This window comes from Podarcis muralis, chromosome 13, assembly GCF_964188315.1.
Source record: "Podarcis muralis chromosome 13, rPodMur119.hap1.1, whole genome shotgun sequence".
NCBI lineage: Eukaryota > Metazoa > Chordata > Lepidosauria > Squamata > Lacertidae > Podarcis > Podarcis muralis.
This window is the reverse complement of record NC_135667.1, coordinates 50,797,834-50,816,891: the sequence shown is the minus strand read 5'-3', so window position 1 is coordinate 50,816,891 and position 19,058 is coordinate 50,797,834. Positions and strand designations below refer to the sequence as shown.

General features: G+C 46.0%; 1 protein-coding gene across 1 annotated transcript in view; it reads right to left on the bottom strand.

The window, feature by feature from the left end:
- Nucleotides 1-19,058, bottom strand: part of LOC114582679 (transmembrane protease serine 11A-like) — a 65,770-nt gene that overhangs the window by 12,532 nt on the left and 34,180 nt on the right. The window contains exons 5-8 of the mRNA XM_077917584.1: nt 17,885-18,003; nt 16,935-17,002; nt 13,127-13,290; nt 9,513-9,551 (exon numbers count right to left, since the gene is read on the bottom strand). Coding sequence (XP_077773710.1) covers nt 9,513-9,551; nt 13,127-13,290; nt 16,935-17,002; nt 17,885-18,003 — 390 coding nt within the window. The remainder of the gene's footprint in view (nt 1-9,512; nt 9,552-13,126; nt 13,291-16,934; nt 17,003-17,884; nt 18,004-19,058) is intronic.

Below are 19,058 nucleotides of genomic sequence, written 5' to 3'. Positions count from 1 at the left end.
CTTCCAAACATCACCAATCTGCAGCTAGATCTACCTGCCTCGGATAATATGCCATTTCAAGCAAGTTGGCATAGAAGGGCGACATTTGAAAACAATCACTCTCGTTTTTTTTAAAAAAAAAGTATATTTTAGCATGAATGCAGGTGAAACTCGGAAAATTAGAATATTGTGGAAAAGTTCATTTAGTTCAGTAATTCAACTTAAAAGGTGAGATTGCATGTTCACAGCTGTCTGTGAACAGGTTTAACCTCCATCTGAACAAAAACTATTTTTACCAGCATGCAAAGGAAACTATTTATTTCCATTAACTAGGCACAAATCAGATATAACAGAACAATTGCAAAAAGCAACAGATTCAAGCATTCGTCGAGGGAATGAAATCAAGAGATATGCAGTTTTAAAATGAATGTATTTGCAACTGCATTCACTCCAGCTGTACATTTAAATAGCCTGTGTGCATTTTGCCATGTATCCACCAGAGGGTACATGTTTATGAGAAAAAGATTGTGGTGGTTGATTTTATTTCCAGTACCTCCTATTCCCTAGGATTCACAGGCCTGGTTAATTGTGCACAGAAAATATGCAAGGAAATGTGCTCCTCATGGTACTTACCTGTTCTGAAATCTTACTTGGTTATGTTAGATTCTATTTTTTAGAATCTGACCAAAAGCAACACAGGATGGGAACCCCCACGGAATATTTTTAGAGCTGAGGAAAAGCATGTCAGAAGACACTCTTCTGAGAAAAATAAGACCACGTCACAGAAATTTCTCTGAATATTCTCCATCAAATGGTGGCCGCCATTTTCCCACCACCAGCACCACCTCCGCACACAATGCTCAGATGAAGTTCAGAGCATTGTGGGAAACGCAAAATGGCAGCCGGGCTGTCGCAACATAGTTGCTGCTGTTGCTTCTTCTTCCAGAAGCAGCCAAAACTAAACAAACAACACTGTAGGAAAGAACGTTGGCTACTCACCGCTAATGGAAAGTCTTACAGCCCCCCCCCCCAACAAAATGTTGGCAAATTTCTCCTCCCCCTGGAGAAATTTGAAGAAGTGGCTCCTTCCATTTTTCTGCCCACAAAGAAGCGTAGAAAATTTCCAGAAGCCATTTGCACACATCTCTAACATTATTATTATTATTTTTTAAGGGTTTGTTCTGCTAAGTCGTAGCAAAAAATGTTGCTCCTCTTCAAAATGGCGGGACGGGAAGAGTGTTAGTTTAGGCTGGAGACATTCTGACCCCGATTCCCATGTGGTTTTAATGGAGACACAGCAGAGTAGCTGCAACTTGCATTAGGTTAAGTTAATATTGAAGAGTGATGAATTAGCTGCCTACCTTGAGTTGGAAAGTTTACTGTAGCTATTGGAAAGAAAAGAGAAGAGGAAAGCGTAAGATGCACGTGAATAAGTTAGGCTACAATCCTATGCACACTTCCATGGCAGTAAGTCTCACAAAATTCAACGGGCTTAGCTCCGAGTAAGGGTGGAGGGTAGGATTTGATTCAATTTGCACTTTCAAAAGCAATATGAGAACCTTAATACAGCCATCCTTGGATAAACTCTCAGTTATCCAAACTTGACAATGTATTTGTCCAACCAAACATTGTTTACAAAAAGGCAAAATTAGGCAAAAGTGTGCATAAAATGAATATATTAGTGAAAGTAACCCACAAAAATACATCTTATGTACTTATTAGGAGAAGAATTTGCTGAATAATTTTCGTGAGGATTTTTTTTGGTAAATCATATACTGATGCAGAAATGCAGAGAACTGGATGTAAGATTGGGGAAAATGAAAACAGAGAGAGCCAAAATGAATACATCCTTCCACCCCTACTTCTGAGTAGTCACATCATGCATGCTTAGAGGGGGAGCTTCAGCGGTGGCAAAACAGCCTGATTTCTCAAGCACCCAGGAAACTTAAATACTTTTATAATGCTTGTCTTCCTAGGACCCTAACGAGCCACACATTAGGATTTCAGACACAAAATGCCCAACAGCAACTCCTGCTGCACTCAGACAACCAGAGCAACCCATACCCACTAGCAAGGAAAGCAGGCAACAATCACAGAATCATAGAATTGTAGCGTTGGAAGGGACCCCGAGGATCATCTAGTCCAACCCCCCGCAATGTAGGAATCTCAACTAAAGCACCCATGACAGATGGCCGCCTAACCTCTGCTTAAAAACCTCCAACAAAGGGGAGTCCACTTTCTTCCAAGGGAGTCCGTTCCATTGTTGAACAGCTCGTATCATCATAACATTTTCCCTGGTGTTTAGTTAGATTCTCCTTTCTTGTAACCAGGGCCGTCATAAGCACATTGGGTGCCCTGGTGCAAAGATCCCTCCGGCACCCACCCTGACAACTCCAAAACAAGGGAGGGGACGGTGGAAAATGTCCTCTGCCTCTCCCACTGCCCCGATCCCAGGTATGGTGGCTGCGATCAAGCAGGAAAATGTGCTGGCGGACAAGCTCTCTGGTGTCAGGGCACCCGAGAAGGCAGCCCACGAAGGCGCCTTTTGCCAAGAAGCAGGAGGAGGAAGACTGGAAGCAGGGCCGTCTTTAACAGATACAGAGCCTCTGCGGGGGCTTGGGAAGGAAGCTGCATGCCCACCAGCCATATACCGTATTTTTCGCTCTATAGGATGCACTTTTCCCCCTCCAAAAATGAAGGGGAAATGTGTGCGCGTCCTATGGAGCGAAAAATACGGGATATGGCTTCAGCGATAGCAACGCGAAGCCTCCGAAGCGCAGAGGGAGCGCTCCCTCTGCGCTCTGGAGGCTTCACGTTGCTTTCGCTGAATCCTGGAGAGCGAGAGGGGTCAGTGCGCACCGACTCCTCTCGCTCTCGAGGCTTCAGGGATAGCTGCCTGAAGCCTTCAGAGTGCAGCGCGAGTTCCCGCTGCGCTCCACAGGCTTCGGGTTCCTTTTGCTGAAGCCGGGAGAGCAAGACTCTCCTGGCTTCAGCAGAGAGGGAGAGCTGCGCAGCGCCCCTTCAGCCAAGCGGGAGGAGAAATGGAAGGGGCTCCATTTCTCCTGCTGCTTCGCTGAAGGGGCACTGAGCAGAGAGGGGAAGTTTTTTTTTCTTGTTCTCCCCCTCTAAAACAAGGTGCGTCCTATGGTCCGGTGCGTTCTATAGAGCGAAAAATACGGTAGTTGGCGGGGTGCAGCTGGTGGGCATGCAGGGAAAGGGGAGGCTGCCAGCAAAGCTCCCCCACTAGCTAGGGTGCCCCTGAGAGGCGGCGCCCTGGCGCAACGAACCACTAACACCAATGGGAAAGACGGTTCTGCTTGTAACTTGAATCCATTAGTTTTAGTCCTACCCCCCCCCCCCAGAGAAGAAGAAAACAAGCTTGTTCCATCTACCATGTCACAGCCCTTCAGATATTTTAAGACAGCTATCATATCATCTCTCAGTTCCCTCTTTTCCAGGCTAAATATACCCAACTCTCTTAACCACTCCTCATAAGCTTTGGTTTCCAGACCCTTGACCATCTTGGTTGCCCTTCTCTGCTTGTCAATATCTTTCTTCAATTGGGACGCCCAGAACTGGACACAGTATTCCAGGTGTGGTCTGACCAAGACAGAATACAGCAGGACTATGACTTCCCTTGACCTGGACACAAGACTTCTTCTGTTGAGGTAGCCTGATTCTGTCTTCTGCAGCATTAAGCTATCCCGCCCAGTTTGGTGCTGTTAGGTTGTGGGTGAACATTTCAGAAGACACAGCAATTCTCCAAACAGCTCTTGTTTATTCACAGGCCAGAACAGAACTGAACTGAAGGGTTCAGCCAGCCTGCTTATATAGAGCTCCACTACAACGCAACAGTAACCACTTTCTGTAACTATCCCATCACTGAACGTCACTTTCAATCCCTTATTTGCATATGTGGACCTGAGTGAAAACTATCTACAGTATCCCCCTGCTGGCCCAGGGTGAGAACTTCAGCACATAACAGGTGCCATCTGCAAATTTGATGAGCATCCCCTCAAGACCTCCATCCAAGTCATTTATGAGGATATTGAACAACAACAGGCCCTCGAAAAATCCCCGCGACACCTCCTTTTTCCAGGATGATGAGGAACCATTAATGAGTACTCTTTGGGTTTGGTCAGCCAACTAGCTACAAATCAATCTAAGTTACCTTGTCCAGCCCACATTTTATCAGCTTCTCCACAGGAATATCATGGGCAACTTTGTCAAAACCCTTACCAAAATCAAGATACATTGCGTCCACAGGATTCCCCAAAAAAGGAACTGAGATTTTTCCACCAAAAAAGGAACTGAGATTCATCTGGCATGTCTTGCTTTTGAGAAATCCATGCTGGATCTTAGTAATCACGGTATCCTTTTCTAAGTGTTCATACACCAACTGTTTAATAACCTGGTCTAGGATCTTTCCTGGTATAAATGCCAAGCTTCCTGGTCGGTAGTTACCCGAATCTTCTTTTTCCTCCTTTTTGAAGATGAGGACAACATTTGCTCACCTCCAGTCTGCAGAGACCTTACCTGTTCTCTGCAAATTCTAAATGATTATAGACAGAGGCTCTGAGATTACACCCCAAGTTCATTTAATATATGAATTCATTATAATACCTAGGTGTTCCCTTACCACCTCTTTTCCTGTCTCGGGCTGCAGCTCCCTCTTTGTATCATCCTACCTCTTGAGAGTCCCATGGACTGCAAGAAGATCAACCCTATCCATTCTGAAGGAAATCAGCCCTGAGGGCTCACTGGAAGGACAGATCATGAAGCTGAGGCTCCAATACTTTGGCCACCTCATGAGAAGAGGAGACTCCCTGGAAAAGACCCTAATGTTGGGAAAGATGGAGGGCACAAGGAGAAGGGGATGACAGAGGCTGAGATAGTTGGACAGTCTTCTCAAAGCTACCAGCATGAGTTTAACCAAACTGCGGGAGGCAGTGGAAGACAGGAGTGCCTGGCGTGCTCTGGTCCATGGGGTCACGAAGAGTCGGACATGACTAAACGACTAAACAACAACAACACCTTTCTTTAACCCAAAAATCCTTCCGACAGCTTCAAGGAGCCATTTTCCTGGAGACGATGATACTCCGTGGTGATGAGGGGCACCCTTGGGGAGGAAATTTGTCCCCCTTTGTACTATGAAATGTCAAGGTGACAAAGTTGTTCAGAAGAGGATGTGGGAGTTCCCAAATACTTTCTGGCGGCTAAGCCCCAGGCACACAGCATTTGCAAGCGACAAGGCTTAGCATTGTGATACTTTCCCCCCCTCCTTTCTGTAATCTGCCTCTTACAACACACAAGAAAGGAATAATGGACTCCTGAAAACCTGCATGGCGAGTCAGTCCTCACCCACAGCTTGAAGGGGCTTTTTTGCTTTCTTTCTCTAAACAGGACACTTCAAACAAAAGAGTGCGGGAGCCAGCATAAATCACAGAAAAGAGTTGGCAGCAGTCCTTTGTGTGTGTATTACAGGCATTTAGATTCTAGCAGGCAGGCAGGTAGGCATTTGCAAAATTCCATACGAACAGTTTATAGCCATGCACAAAAGTGGTGCAGGCAACCATTTATCAGGTTTGTGGGCATGCTGTGATTCTGTGGAAGCAGCAAACAGAGCACAGATGCATATGAAGGACACACAACTTCCTTGTCTATAAATCTCATAAAAGAAGCAAGTATTTCGCTCTAATGATTGTAAATATATGCTTGAAAATATCTGGTCAACGAGCTGTGATCTCAGAAGCTAACAGGATGACTGATTGCCAGTAGCTGGGTTTCAGGACCAATAATGCTGGCATTCAAACTTACATGTCTGTTCCAAATTAGCCAACGGGGCATAACCAAGTCTCCAAGTTATTTGGGAGAACTCTGGATGCAGCTCATATTTCCTAGCATATATCACCAATGGTTGAATGACAACTCTCTTGTACGTCGAAGCATGCAAATCCGTATTGTACTCGAGTCGCCAGGAATATATCATACTGGTTACACCCGCTGCCAAAAAGATCATAATCTTCTTTCACTGCAATTAAGGCTAATGATAAGAATATGCCCTGTTGCCATTCTTATCCTAATTCCTAAACTAGTGTCTGGAGGCGTTTCTAGGGTGCAGTAGGGTGAACAATCTGAGGTTGAATCCAGGCAAGACAGAGGTCCTTCGAGAAAGAAGATCACTTGCTCTGGAAGGTTGTTTTCAATGGGATTACACTCTCCCAATGGATCAAATATGTAGTTTGGGAATCTGCCTCATCAGCCTAAGCGGTGGCGGCGATGGCAGGATTACATTTTATCCCTTTAGGCTGGTATGCCAACAGTGGCACTGTCTAGAGAGGTCAGATCTAGTTGCAGTTGTACATGTTCTGGTTAAGTCCGCAATGGGTTACTGCAATGCACTCTGCATGAGGCTGCACTTAAAGATGGCTCAGAAAATTCAGGTGCTTCAGAATTTGGCCTACCATATCCTCAGGGCCGTCTTAAGCATATCCGGCGCTGTGGTGCAAAGATCCCTCCAGCGCCCCACCCCATTTCCCAGAGTTGTTGACCTTTTCCCAAGCCTCTGTGGCGATTGCTCTCCTCCCACGAAGGCTTGGGAAGGAAGCTGCATGTCTGCCAGCCATATAGTTGACGGGGCACAGCTGGCAGGCATGCAGGGAAAGGGGAGGCCGCCGGCGCCGGCAAAGCCGCGCAGCTCCCCCACTCGCTGGTGCACCCCTGAGAGGCCGGCGCCCTGGCGCAACGCACCAGTAAGCCCAATGGGAAAGACGGCTCTGCATATCCTGTTGAAAATCAGGCAGTCCAACTGCTTTTGCTGGCTTTCCCTTGAAAGGGCTTTACAGTGGTGCCTCACAAGACGAAATTAATTCGTTCCATGAGTTTTGTCGTCTTGCGATTTTTTTCGTCTTGCGAAGCACGGTGTCGGGAAAGCTTTGGAAAAGCTTCAAAAATCACCAAAGTCTTTAAAAACCTCATAAAAGGCTACCACACCGCGTTCTATGAGTTGCTCCTCGAAGTCAAGTCGCAACTGTATTAACGGTGTTAAGAAAAAGGAAACAAACTTGCAAGACGTTTTCGTCTTGCGAAGCAAGCCCATAGGGAAAATCGTCTTGCGAAGCAGCTCAAAAAACAAAAAACCCTTTTGTCTAGCGAGTTTTTTGTCTTGCGAGGCATTCGTCTTGCGAGGTACCACTGTATTTGTTGTGCTCATTTGTTGCTATAGGTCTTGGTTATGTTTATACTTTGGTTCTGGGATGGATGTCTGTCTTATCATTGCTGGTTTATTAATTTTCTGAGTGGTAGATATTGTTGTTTTTATGGAATATACCTTAAGAGAGCTTGGACTCATAATGGTGGGGAAGTATTGAACAGCAGAACAGGAGCTAGCAGCAACTAAAAATGGCATGCCCTGAAATCAGCTTACATTTGGGTCTTGGCAGAGAGGGAAGACTCACCATTATTCTGGCCTCTGTGCTATAGTTTTAGGGCCAGAAAGTGTAAAGGTAAAATTTGGGAGAATATTCTGTTTGCTAATGCTGCTATGGCAGGTCCATGGGAATCTCTTCTGTCTTTGTTTATCCCATATATGTTAAGCAGACTTGTAAAATAGTATCTATACATCCTAGGTTAGACCGAGAAAACTGGAAAACCAGGTCAGTACAGTCATACAGTGGTACCTCGCAAGACGAATGCCTCGCAAGACAAAAAAACTCGCAAGACGAAAGGGTTTTTTGTTTTTTGAGCTGCTTCGCAAGACGATTTTCCCTATGGGCTTGCTTCGCAAGACGGAAATGTCTTGCAAGTTTGTTTCCTTTTTCTTAACACCGTTAATACAGTTGCGACTTGACTTCGAGGAGCAACTCATAGAACGCCGCGTCGAAGCCTTTTTTGAGGTTTTTAAAGACTTTGGTGATTTTTGAAGCTTTTCCAAAACTTTCCCGACACCGTGCTTCACAAGACGAAAAAAATCGCAAGACGACAAAACTCGCGGAACGAATTAATTTCGTCTTGCGAGGCACCACTGTACCTCAGGTTGAGCACGTTCGAGTTGTGCTCCGCAGCAACCCGGAAGTAACGGAATGCGTTACTTCCGGCTTTCGCCGCTTGTGCATGCGCATGCGCTCAAAATGACGTCACACGCATGCGCAGAAGCGGCAAAAAGGCGACGTGCGTGTGTGCAGATGTCCCATCGCTGGTTATGTTTGCTTCTAGATGCAAACGGGGCTCCGGAACGGATCCCGTTCGCATCTAGAGGTACCACTGTAAAGATAGCAACTGAGTAGCAATCCAGAACTTAGAAATGTGGCCAGAGTTGGTGCTAGCGGTTGTTGCAAGCTTGGCTTACACGAACAGCTTTAAACGTATTTTGGATAAAAGGGGTGTGCAAGTTGGATTTGGTGCTTTATGGTATTGCTGCTTTATATGATATTATATTTCCGATGCATTCATGTACCATGTGTTTGTGAGCCACCCAGAGCTACACTGTCCAAATGCTCAGAGTGCCATCTTCCCGGGTTCCAAGGGGTTCAGGAGAAAGGCTGAGGTTCATCATGGTTGTCCCTGAATAAACTGCTTGGGCAGTTTAAAATCACTTCCGTTATAATGGCTGGTTGTACTTTCTCAACCAATTCTATGTGTGGATGTCAGGGAATTGGAGGCAGAGAAGGGGGAGAGAATGGGGACTTACAGAGATCAGGCTCCGTTAATTAGCAGCTGTTCTTCCTCGGGCGAGGAAGGTGACGAAGGGCTGTCAGGAGGCAATGAATCTGAGAGGGGGGAGCCACTTCCGGGGCCCAGCCACTCTCGTAACAGAGGAAGGAAGGGGGTTGGGCTCAGGAAATGGATATGCTGGGGGAAACGGAAAGCCTCTTCAGCCGAGGCAACTGACTCACCATGATGGAGACGGACTTTTTGAGCTCTTGTAAATAGCTTGAAGAAACCAATAAATCTTTGTAAATATGGCTGGATTCCCGGACTCTTATCTCTACTAGCACCCACCAATCATTCCTGACAGTGGACCACTGGCAATGTCTTTTCTGCTGGCCCTTGAGATCTCTTTTTTAAAAAAAGAGGGTTCCTAGTTTATGATAGCAGTCTAAATTAAAACACCTTTTTTCAAGTTGACTTGCCTATCTAATTTTTTACTTTTTGACAGCTGCTGTGTGGTGCGCCTTATTCACGTTTTACAGGGACTAGGGAACACTAAAGACTTTTTGCAGAGCTAAAATGCCATGGATACCCATTTAAAACTCAGCATACTTTGTAGTATCTTGACCGACAAATATCTTAGTGATGCACGGCCCTCAGTAACCTCCGTTCTCCAGCCCACGCACCCAGTACAGCTTCAGAGCTGCAGAAGGAATTGTTAAAGAGAGAGTCTTTAAAATGATGTCCTATCTGCCGTTCAGACTGCAAATACATGGCGGTCGACAAAGAGCCACCCAGAATGCAACAAGATTCAAGCACAGTGCCGAAGCAATGCCATTTCTAGCAACCCCCTTTTGGAACACCGCCCAGTTTTTAGTACTTACAATTGCTGATAAGATGTTCACCGTTGGCTTTATTGATCTCTGGAAAATAAGGCAAAAGAGGCAGTCATGTTAGCCCTGTCGCTTGGAGCTCTTTCCATGGATGAGAATGGACTTTCAAGACTCTGCTTGCAAAACTGAGCTTTTAGTTAAGAACTGGATCATAGGCATATCTAGTCCAGCATATCTCTCTCTCTCTCTCTCTCTCTCTCTCTCTCTCTCTCTCTCTCTCTTTAAACTTGTATTTGTACATGCTCTTTTCTTATAATTTCTAACTTAAAGTAAACCAAAGTAAAAAATCCAATAAACTAAATTATATGAAAACAGACTTCCCGTCATTTCCCGATGTAAGTTATATTTACGACACTGAATGTACTTATACTTCTTACCTTACTGTTACTATAGTTTCTAGTACTTTCTTATAACATATCGTACCATTGTTCCTTGCTTAGCAGTATTTAATTTACACAAGGGTCTTTCAAACGTTGCCACAGATGCTATGTCATTGTTATATTTTTGTAGATATTTCTTGAACACATCCCATTTTTGGGTAAATGATTTTGTATTTCCCCTTAATCTATCTGTCAATTGAGCCTTACTGTTGGTACTTCCCCCCCTTTCCAGTTTGATGCAATTAATAACTGGGCAGCGGCTGTTGCATATAAAAATATTTCTCTTATATTTTTCGGGATATCACTGCCTAAAATTCCAAGTAGAAATGTTTCTGGCTTCTTTGCAAATGTTAATTTAAATGTCTTTTTCATCTAGTCCAAGATCTCAACCAAATACCTCTGGGAAACCCACAACCAGGACATAACAAAAATAGCCCTCTTCCCCCTCTTGCTTCCCAAGAACAGGTAATCATAGATGTTCTGACTGTGATAGTAGAAGTAAAATAGCCATCAAGACTAGTAGCAACTGATAGCCTCCATAAACTGATCTAATGCACCTTGTAAATTTGTCCAAGTTAGTGACCATCTTGTGGGGACAAATGCCATAGTTTAATGATTCAGCATTGTGAAGAAGCCTCTCATTTTATCTGCCCTGAGTCCCATTGTTCAGCGTCCTGGGATGACCCTGGGTTCTGGTATAAGGATAGAGGGAGAAGAAAAAAAAATCTTCCTATCCACTTTTCCCACTGGTTGCCCAGGTGGCTTCTCAGGGGCATTGACCCTTGCAGATCCCAGACCTGTTGCAACGTGAAACTCCTTGCAAACGTTGGGGAACTTCCTCAGGCAAAACATTTGAGGTTATTTCAGCAGGAGCCAAAAGAGGTTGCAGAAGACTTGGTCTCATCTTCGGGGGCCAGAGCAGTAATAGTTTCGCACATCCCTCATCCTTGCGTATATAATGCAACATCCACAAGTAGCCTGCGCCAATCGTGGTGCGGAACTGTCACCTGCCAATCACGACTGCCTTTTCATTTGTAGGGATAAAGCTATAATCTATTATCGTATTATTCATTCCCAGTGCAGCAATTTGCATAGTGCAACTCATGCATTTTTTTAATGATGGCCGATGTTTATCATTGCACATATTTAAATCCAAATCATTTATTAATCAAAGACTCTTATGAAAAGACTATGTTATGGATATTAATAAGTCAACCAGAGTTAATTACCAAATGAATTAGCTAATTATTTGTTACAGGATGACTGGTTGCCGTGCAACTCTTACCTTTCCTCTGCTCTTCCCAGGCACAGTCTTTTTAATTTTTTTGCTCCAGAGCTTTCCCCGCAAAAACCAGAATTGCCATTTGCTGTGCTACAGCTTTAAAGAGCAGTTTTTGCATGGGGAAAGCTCTGGGGCAGGAAAAAGGGTACTCAGACAGGTGGGCCTGTGCCTCATAAGCGTGGGGCAAAAGTTAAGTGTGGATAAACCCTGAGTCTTCCTTTCAAAATATGATTAAGATGTAGCCCAATAAGCACACACATGAGGACCACCTCACTAAATCACCACACCACTGCTTTTCCATAGTTGGGAGTAATTACATAAGTGTTGAGCCCTGTTGGACTATTCGAAAGACAGGCAGATCTGACCCTCCTGCAGAAGCCCCATGGACAACCCACTTTTTGATTGGCGGCATTATGCAAGGATCACAGAGGTCCTATAAAGTACCTACGTAATCTAATCTATAGGGACGTGGGTGGCACTTTGGGTTAAACCACAGAGCCTAGGACTTGCCAATCAGAAGGTCGGCGGTTCAAATCCCCATGACAGGGTGAACCCCCCGTTGCTGGGTCCCAGCTCCTGCCAACATAGCAGTTCGAAAGCACGTCAAAGTGCAAGTAGATAAATAGGTACCACTCCAGCGGGAAGGTAAACGGTGTTTCCGTGTGCTGCTCTGGTTCGCCAGAAGCGGCTTAGTCATGCTGGCCACATGACCTGGAAGCTGTACGCCGGCTCCCTCGGCCAATAAAGCAAGATGAGCGCCGCAACCTCAGAGTCGTCTGCGACTGGAATTAATGGTCAGGGGTCCCTTTACTTTTACCTTTAATCTAATCTATCAGCTCTGTTTCTCAGTCAAAAATAGATATAATATGACCAAAATGCCCCGGTATGTAACCCCCTCATCCTGTAAGGTAAAGGTAAAGGGACCCCTGACCATTAGGTCCAGTCGTGACCGACTCTGGGGTTGCAGTGCTCATCTCGCTTTATTGGCCGAGGGAGCCAGTGTACAGCTTCCGGGTCATGTGGCCAGAATGACTAAGCCACTTCTGGCGAACCGGAGCAGCACACAGAAACGCTGTTTACCTTCCCGCTGGAGCGGTACCTATTTATCTACTTGCACTTTGACGTGCTTTTGAACTGCTAGGTTGGCAGGAGCAGGGACCAAGCAATGGGAGCTCACCCCGTCGTGGGGATTCTAACTGCCAACCTTCTGATCAGCAAGTCCTAGGCTCTGTGGTTTAACCCACAGCACCACCCGTGTCCCCCTCGTCCTGTATGATTGCGTAATTCCTGAGCACAGCCAACTGGGACAGCTGATGAAATGCAAGGCATGAGCTGGAAGACTTGGCAGGGTAAACTTGGCAGGCTGGAAATTGTGGTCGGGGCAGAGCTTAGCAGATGGCTCCATAGCAAAAGCCAATGGGGGCAGTTTGTCCACGAGAAGCAAGGAAGGGGAGCAGGTAATAAATTTATGGTAAAGGTAAAGGTACCCCTGCCCGTACGGGCCAGTCTTGACAGACTCTAGAGTTGTGCGCCCATCTCACTCAAGAGGCCGGGAGGCAGCGCTGTCTGCAGACACTTCCGGGTCACGTGGCCAGCGTGACAAGCTGCATCTGGCGAGCCAGAGCCGCACACGGAACGCCGTTTACCTTCCCGCTAGTAAGCGGTCCCTATTTATCTACTTGCACCCGGGAGTGCTTTCGAACTGCTAGGTTGGCAGGCGCTGGGACCGAACAACGGGAGTGCACCCCGCCGCAGGGATTCGAACCGCCAACCTTTCGATCGGCAAGCTCTAGGCGCTGAGGCTTTTACCCACAGCGCCACCCGTGTCCCAAATAAATTTTATGAGGCAACACTATATCCTTCAGGGCACAAAGCAGAGAAAGGAAAACATGGTGGGAGGAATCCAGTCAAGATTTTAGAAGGTAATGATGTCTGACACTTGCCTCTGAGCTTGTAAGATGAAAGGTCAATCCTCAAGGGCCATGTTGGCAACCTCAGCCTCCTCAGCAAAAGATCGTTGACACTCATCCAGAGGGCCTCTTTCCTATCCGAGGCAATGAACCTAAACACCAGCACCACGTCTGCAAGCACGCCATTGTTGTCTTCACTGCAAAGAAAAACAAAGCCTCAGATGGCTGATCCCACAAGCCAGGATATCTTCTACTAGAACTTTTCTGCACAGGCAAGGCTGGCCCAAGACATCTGGGCAACTGAGGTGGAAGAAAATGAAAGAGCATCTCCACCTCCTACTAATTGATATGGTACACAGTTCGCCGGGATGCAATGGAGGCTGTCACCCATTCGGACTGATAAGGCAGAAGGCAGGTGAAGCCCAGAGCCAGTAATTCGAGTTTTAGTCCCATCCTTATCCTTCCTGGGTTCCACAAAGGCAACATGTAGGGAATGAGGAGGAGGAGGCTGTATCGGCAGTGCCTACCACCTCCATCAGTCTGGTTGTATGTAAGGAGGTAGAGGCTGGCTGAGGGCAAGCTAAGCTGGCTGGGGGAGTGCCCACTTGTCCCTAATGGACTAGCCTCCACTGCCCAGATGTTCTCCCTTCTTGCATAACTCAAGAATGAACAGGGGCTGTGTAAGAAATATTGCTGAGCAATAGCTCTCAAGCACAGTGGTGTAGCATGGGTTGCCAGAGTCCGGGGCTGTGTAGAGGGTGGTGGGAGGGAAACGGATTCAACTGCCTAACACATTTGACTGCCTAACGGCATCCACGTCACCCAGCAGATCACAGCCACAGAGGTAAGAAAAGAAGAGGTGTTCCATTATCCAGAGAGGTCACTTCCTGGTTCTCAGGGAGAAGCCGTTTTCAACAGAGACCAGCAACGGAGGCACGCAGGGAGAACTGGGTGTTGAAATTTTGCACCCCTAACAATTTTGTGCCCAGGGCAACCACCCCATGCCCCATGCCCCCTCCCACTGCACCACTGCTCAAACAAGACATTTTGGGGTACCCTCCGAAACTTGAGGGTGGGAGTCTCCGAAAAGTTCCTGGGGTCTTACTTTTGGAAGGTGCACCATCTGTTTTTAGCTCCTCTAGGAGCAAAGCCTCTTTCCCTGGTTGCCAAAATGAGCTGCATTCTGAGAGGAGCTTTGAAAAAGTTGAAAAGGGGTAGGGAGAGAGAAGGGCAATTCAACCACGGGGTGTAAGCCCCACCAAACAATTTTAGCTCCCTGAAAAAGCACTAGAATGGGCCCCCTTGTGACTGGGGCAGCAATCTGTTCTGAGGGGGGTGGGATTTTCAATCAGTCTACCACCCCAAAACTGTGTCCTTGCAAGCTTCCATTCATTTTAACAGGGCTTGTGCATGATGTGTTCCTCAGATCATATCTGTCTCTCTCCCGTTTGCTGTCCTTAGTGACACCTTGAACCTGAGAGACAGCCACCTCATCCATCCTATTAGTCATAGATTACATGATGCAGATGTAAAAGCCTGGCTCTGTGGAGCTCTGGTGGAACTGTTTGTGGCATCTGCCTCTAGACTCCACCATTTCTCACCTTGGATATTGTCATTTTCATTCCCTCAGGTGCACTGTACACACACGCAAGCAAAAGATGGGAATTTATTCCCATTTCTGGCAAGTCATCTGTTCCCAGCACAGCGACTCAGGCACGGTTATCTTTATAAACATCTAAAAAGTTATTGAGCTACGGAACGATTAATGGTTTTTAAATCATCCCACCTACTTTTAAAATCCGGCAGCTGGATTTATAACTAAGAAGAGGGTGGTATTTGTATTTAAATACACTGTTGGCAAAGCCCAAGGCAAGGCCATTAAAAAAAAATCAGCCATCCAATTTCACTGGAGAGCAATCAAGTTTATGAGCCCGTAACCAACAACCAGTCCGAGGTGTATGAGAGAAAAGCACAAGACCCATTTGTCCCAGTGCACAGATCATAATGAGCTCTTTGGAAGCAGTGTGGGATGAAAGGAATAAAATTAATGCTGGCGAAAGTAAGCAGGTCTGGCCCTGTAAGTTGCTACCATGGGGTACTGCGTAGGAACTACCCGTAAGCTTCTCTGATTTTTTGGGTAAATAACAGCGTAAAAGTGGAATGCAGTATCATATCCCATCATCATTTGAACAGCAGACTCAGAAACTGAGTCATAAGGTGTACATAATCAAAACGGAATGAGTAAGAAACAAAAGGGATGCGTCGATATGCTGAGGAGAACGTATACACAGTTCCCTGATGGAAGTGGAAATTGCCTCCTCCCCAGGGGCGTAGCATCAGGAGTGCGTGCAGGAGCCAGGCCCTGTGACCAGTAGGACTTTGCAGGACTGGGGCCTTCCTAAGTTTGTTCTGGAGAGGCAAGGCGCGGCCACACAGGTGAGGCCGATTGGTAACTCACAGCACCTGGTGGCAAGAGCCGGGAAGGGATATAAGGTCAGCATTTTCCCTTCGGCTCTTTGCCACAGCAACATGTTCCCTGCCTTGCTGTGTTTGACTCCTTGATCCTCGGACCCTTGACTTCGTGACTCTCATTTTTTGATCCTTAGACCTTTGACTTGATGACTCCTTGCTTCCTAACCCTCGGACCCTTGCCTTCTTGACTCCCGGCTCTCTGACCCTTGGAGTCTTGGTGTCCTGACTCCTGGCTTCTGGACTCCTGTTCCTGCTCCCACCCTGCCATCTTGCCCCCGGTCCCGACGTCACCAGCCGGGACTTCGACCGCCTGTGAACCGGACCATGACACATAGGAAGGGAGGGGTGGGGGGTGCAGTCTGCCCCGGGTATCATCCCTGAGGGGGTGACAAAATGGCATACCACGGGGGGTGGCACTTACCACGGGGCTTGGCCTACAGCGCGCCCGAGCCACGTGTCTCCCCTGGGAGTGACGCAGTGGGTCGGGGCCCTGTGCTGCCAGAAACGGCACTGTGGGGTTTGCGTCTGCCAGGCAGACTCCGTGAGCAGCTCGCCACGCCACCCCCCTGGTCATCAGATCAATCTGAGAAGGGATTGGAATGGCCATGTCCACTCCTGGCATGCAAATGCAGCCCTCAAGAGTGAATTCAGACCTTGGGCTAAAAGGAGAAATGTTCTCCATTGCTACTAGAAGGTGAGGCCAATTCAGTGTCTAAAGTCATCTTGGGCAAACTTCTGTTAGAATGATGTTGGATTGAAATTAAGTGGTTTCTAGTTGTAATGGTATAAAAGAATATGAAAAAATTGTTTTTTATAAGTAAAAATTCAAGGTTATAATAATTTAAGATTAAAGATCTGGGTAGAATAAAGAGGGAAAGAAACTGCTGAGCTAATAAATAGAACTGGAATACAAAAAAGGGAGGTATGAGGAGGTCCAGGAAACAAGTAAATGAAAAATAAGTGATGAAAAGATTGACTGTTTTTAACTGTTTTTATTTGTATTTTTTCTTTTTTCTTTTTCTGTTTTGTAATATTGTAAAAACCCTAATAAAAAATTTATTAAAAAAACAACAACAAACTGATTTACATTTAACTTTACAGTGGTACCTCGGGTTAAGTACTTAATTCGTTCTGGAGGTCCGTTCTTAACCTGAAACTGTTCTTAACCTGAAGCACCACTTTAGCTAATGGGGCCTCCTGCTGCCACTGCGCCGCCGCCGCACGTTTTCTGTTCTCATCCTGAAGCAAAGTTCTTAACCCGAGGTACTATTTCTGGGTTAGTGGAGTCTGTAACCTGAAGCGTATGTAACCCGAGGTACCACTGTATTCCGAACTTCACTTTTGGCCATAAAACATTTGCTTTACATACCGTAGATTTACGACTTGCGATTTGATCTTCCTTTTCTTCAACGGAGTACCTTCAAATGCCTCATTAATCTGTTGAAAGGAAGAAAGGAAGAAAAATGATATTAGGCAAGTGCATCCCAGAATGCCTCAGAGAAATTTCACACACATTTGAAAATCTCTGCGCCACAAAATTAATCAAAATAACTTGCAATCTCTGTAGACTTAGCTATTGTTTATCATCACCATGTGGTGTTTGTCATGCTGTACTTCGCAATTTATGAAGAACATTTAGGGTTTGCATTTGTTTTTTTAAGGATAGTAGACACATGGCTGGTAAATAAAATAAAACAGCTGACAGAAAAAGAATACTTCACGTTCCTGCTAAAATTATGGCCAGGCTTACAAGAATAGCCCTTGATAACTTTGCATCAGATTCTAGATTGCTGTGCCCAGGCTTTGTTGTTGTTGTTGTTTAGTAGTTTAGTCGTGTCCGACTCTTCGTGACCCCATGGACCAGAGCACGCCAGGCACTCCTGTCTTCCACTGCCTCCCGCAGTTTGGTCAAACTCATGTTAGTAGCTTCCAGAACACTGTCCAACCATCTCCTCCTTTGTCGTCCCCTTCTCCTTGTGCCCTCCATCTTTCCCAACATCAGGGTCTTTTCCCGGGAGTCTTCTCTTCTCATGAGGTGGCCAAAGTATTGGAGCCTGAGCTTCAGGATCTGTCCTTCCAGTGAGCACTCAGGGCTGATTTTCTTAAGAATGGAAAGGTTTGATCTTCTTGCAGTCCATGGGACTCTCAAGAGTCTCCTCCAGCACCATAATTCAAAAGCATCAATTCTTCGGCGATCAGCACAGGCAATCCGGTTTATTCCTCATGCCACCCCAGCTTTCGTCAGTTATTTTTCTTTTTGCACAAAAAGTGGCGTTTAGAATGAGAGAGGGAGAAAGAAAGAAAACCATTTTCACTTACTATAGTCTCAATGGTGGAACTCAGGTCTCTAAATTCTTTTGAGGTCTGTTTTTCCAAACTCGGTTGGTATGGCTCATTACTGATTCTAAAGGAAGCATTGTAAAAGAACAACTTCTGATCTGCAGCAAAGGAAGTGGAGGAAAGGAAGACGTTAAACAATGTTCATCTTCTCTTTACTTCGCCCCAGTGTGGCTCTGGCTATCTACAAGATTGTGGCGCAGAGGTGAGCAGTCACTGACAGAGGCGCTCCGTGTTTTTAACTCTGAAACAGAGCGCTTTCATATCTCTCTCTGCAGAGAAGGAAGAGTAGCAAGCTGCTCCCTGCCTTTCATTTGCCCAGGAATAGGTACGGTGCCCCAGGCTGCATCCATACACCATAAATTTAAAGCATATTTATTTGTCCATAGAAATATTTGTTTACTGCTATTCATAAAACGTATCACAGCCGTTTACAGTAATAACCCATACAACCACACAGTAAAAACATAGGCAAAAAGTTAAAATCAGAAATCAGCTAACTGTTGTGGGAAGTTCATTGCCTACATAGACCTGGTGGAATAAAAAAGTTTTCATCAGGCATTTAAAGTTAGCACAGAAGGCACCTACATTGGTGCCTCGCAAGACGAATGCCTCGCAAGATGAAAAACCCGCTTTTCGATGCGCTTCGCAAGACGATTTTCCCTATGGGCTTGCTTCGCAAGACGGAAACGTCTTGCGAGTCTTGCGATTTTTTCCGCCCCCCTCCTTTTTCTAAGCCGCTTAGCCGCTAATAGCCTTTTAGCCGCTAAGCCGCTAATAGCCTTTTAGCCGCTAAGCCTTTAATAGCCGCTAAGCCGCTAATAGCGCTAATCCGCTAAGCCGCTAATAGGGTTGCTTCGCAAGATGAAAAAACCGCTAGACGAAGAGACTCGTGGAACGGATTATTTTCGTCTTGCGAGGCACCACTGTACTTGAATCTCCACTGGCAGAATATTTCATAATACTGAGCTGATGACACTAAAGCATGGGTAGGCAAACTAAAGCCCAGGAGCCAGATCCGACCCAATCGCCTTCTAAATCCGGCCCGCGGACAGTCCAGGAATCAGTGTGGTTTTACATGAGTAGAATGTGTGCTTTTATTTAAAATGCATCTCTGGGTTATTTTATTTGTGGGGCATTAGTTCCAGCTGCACGT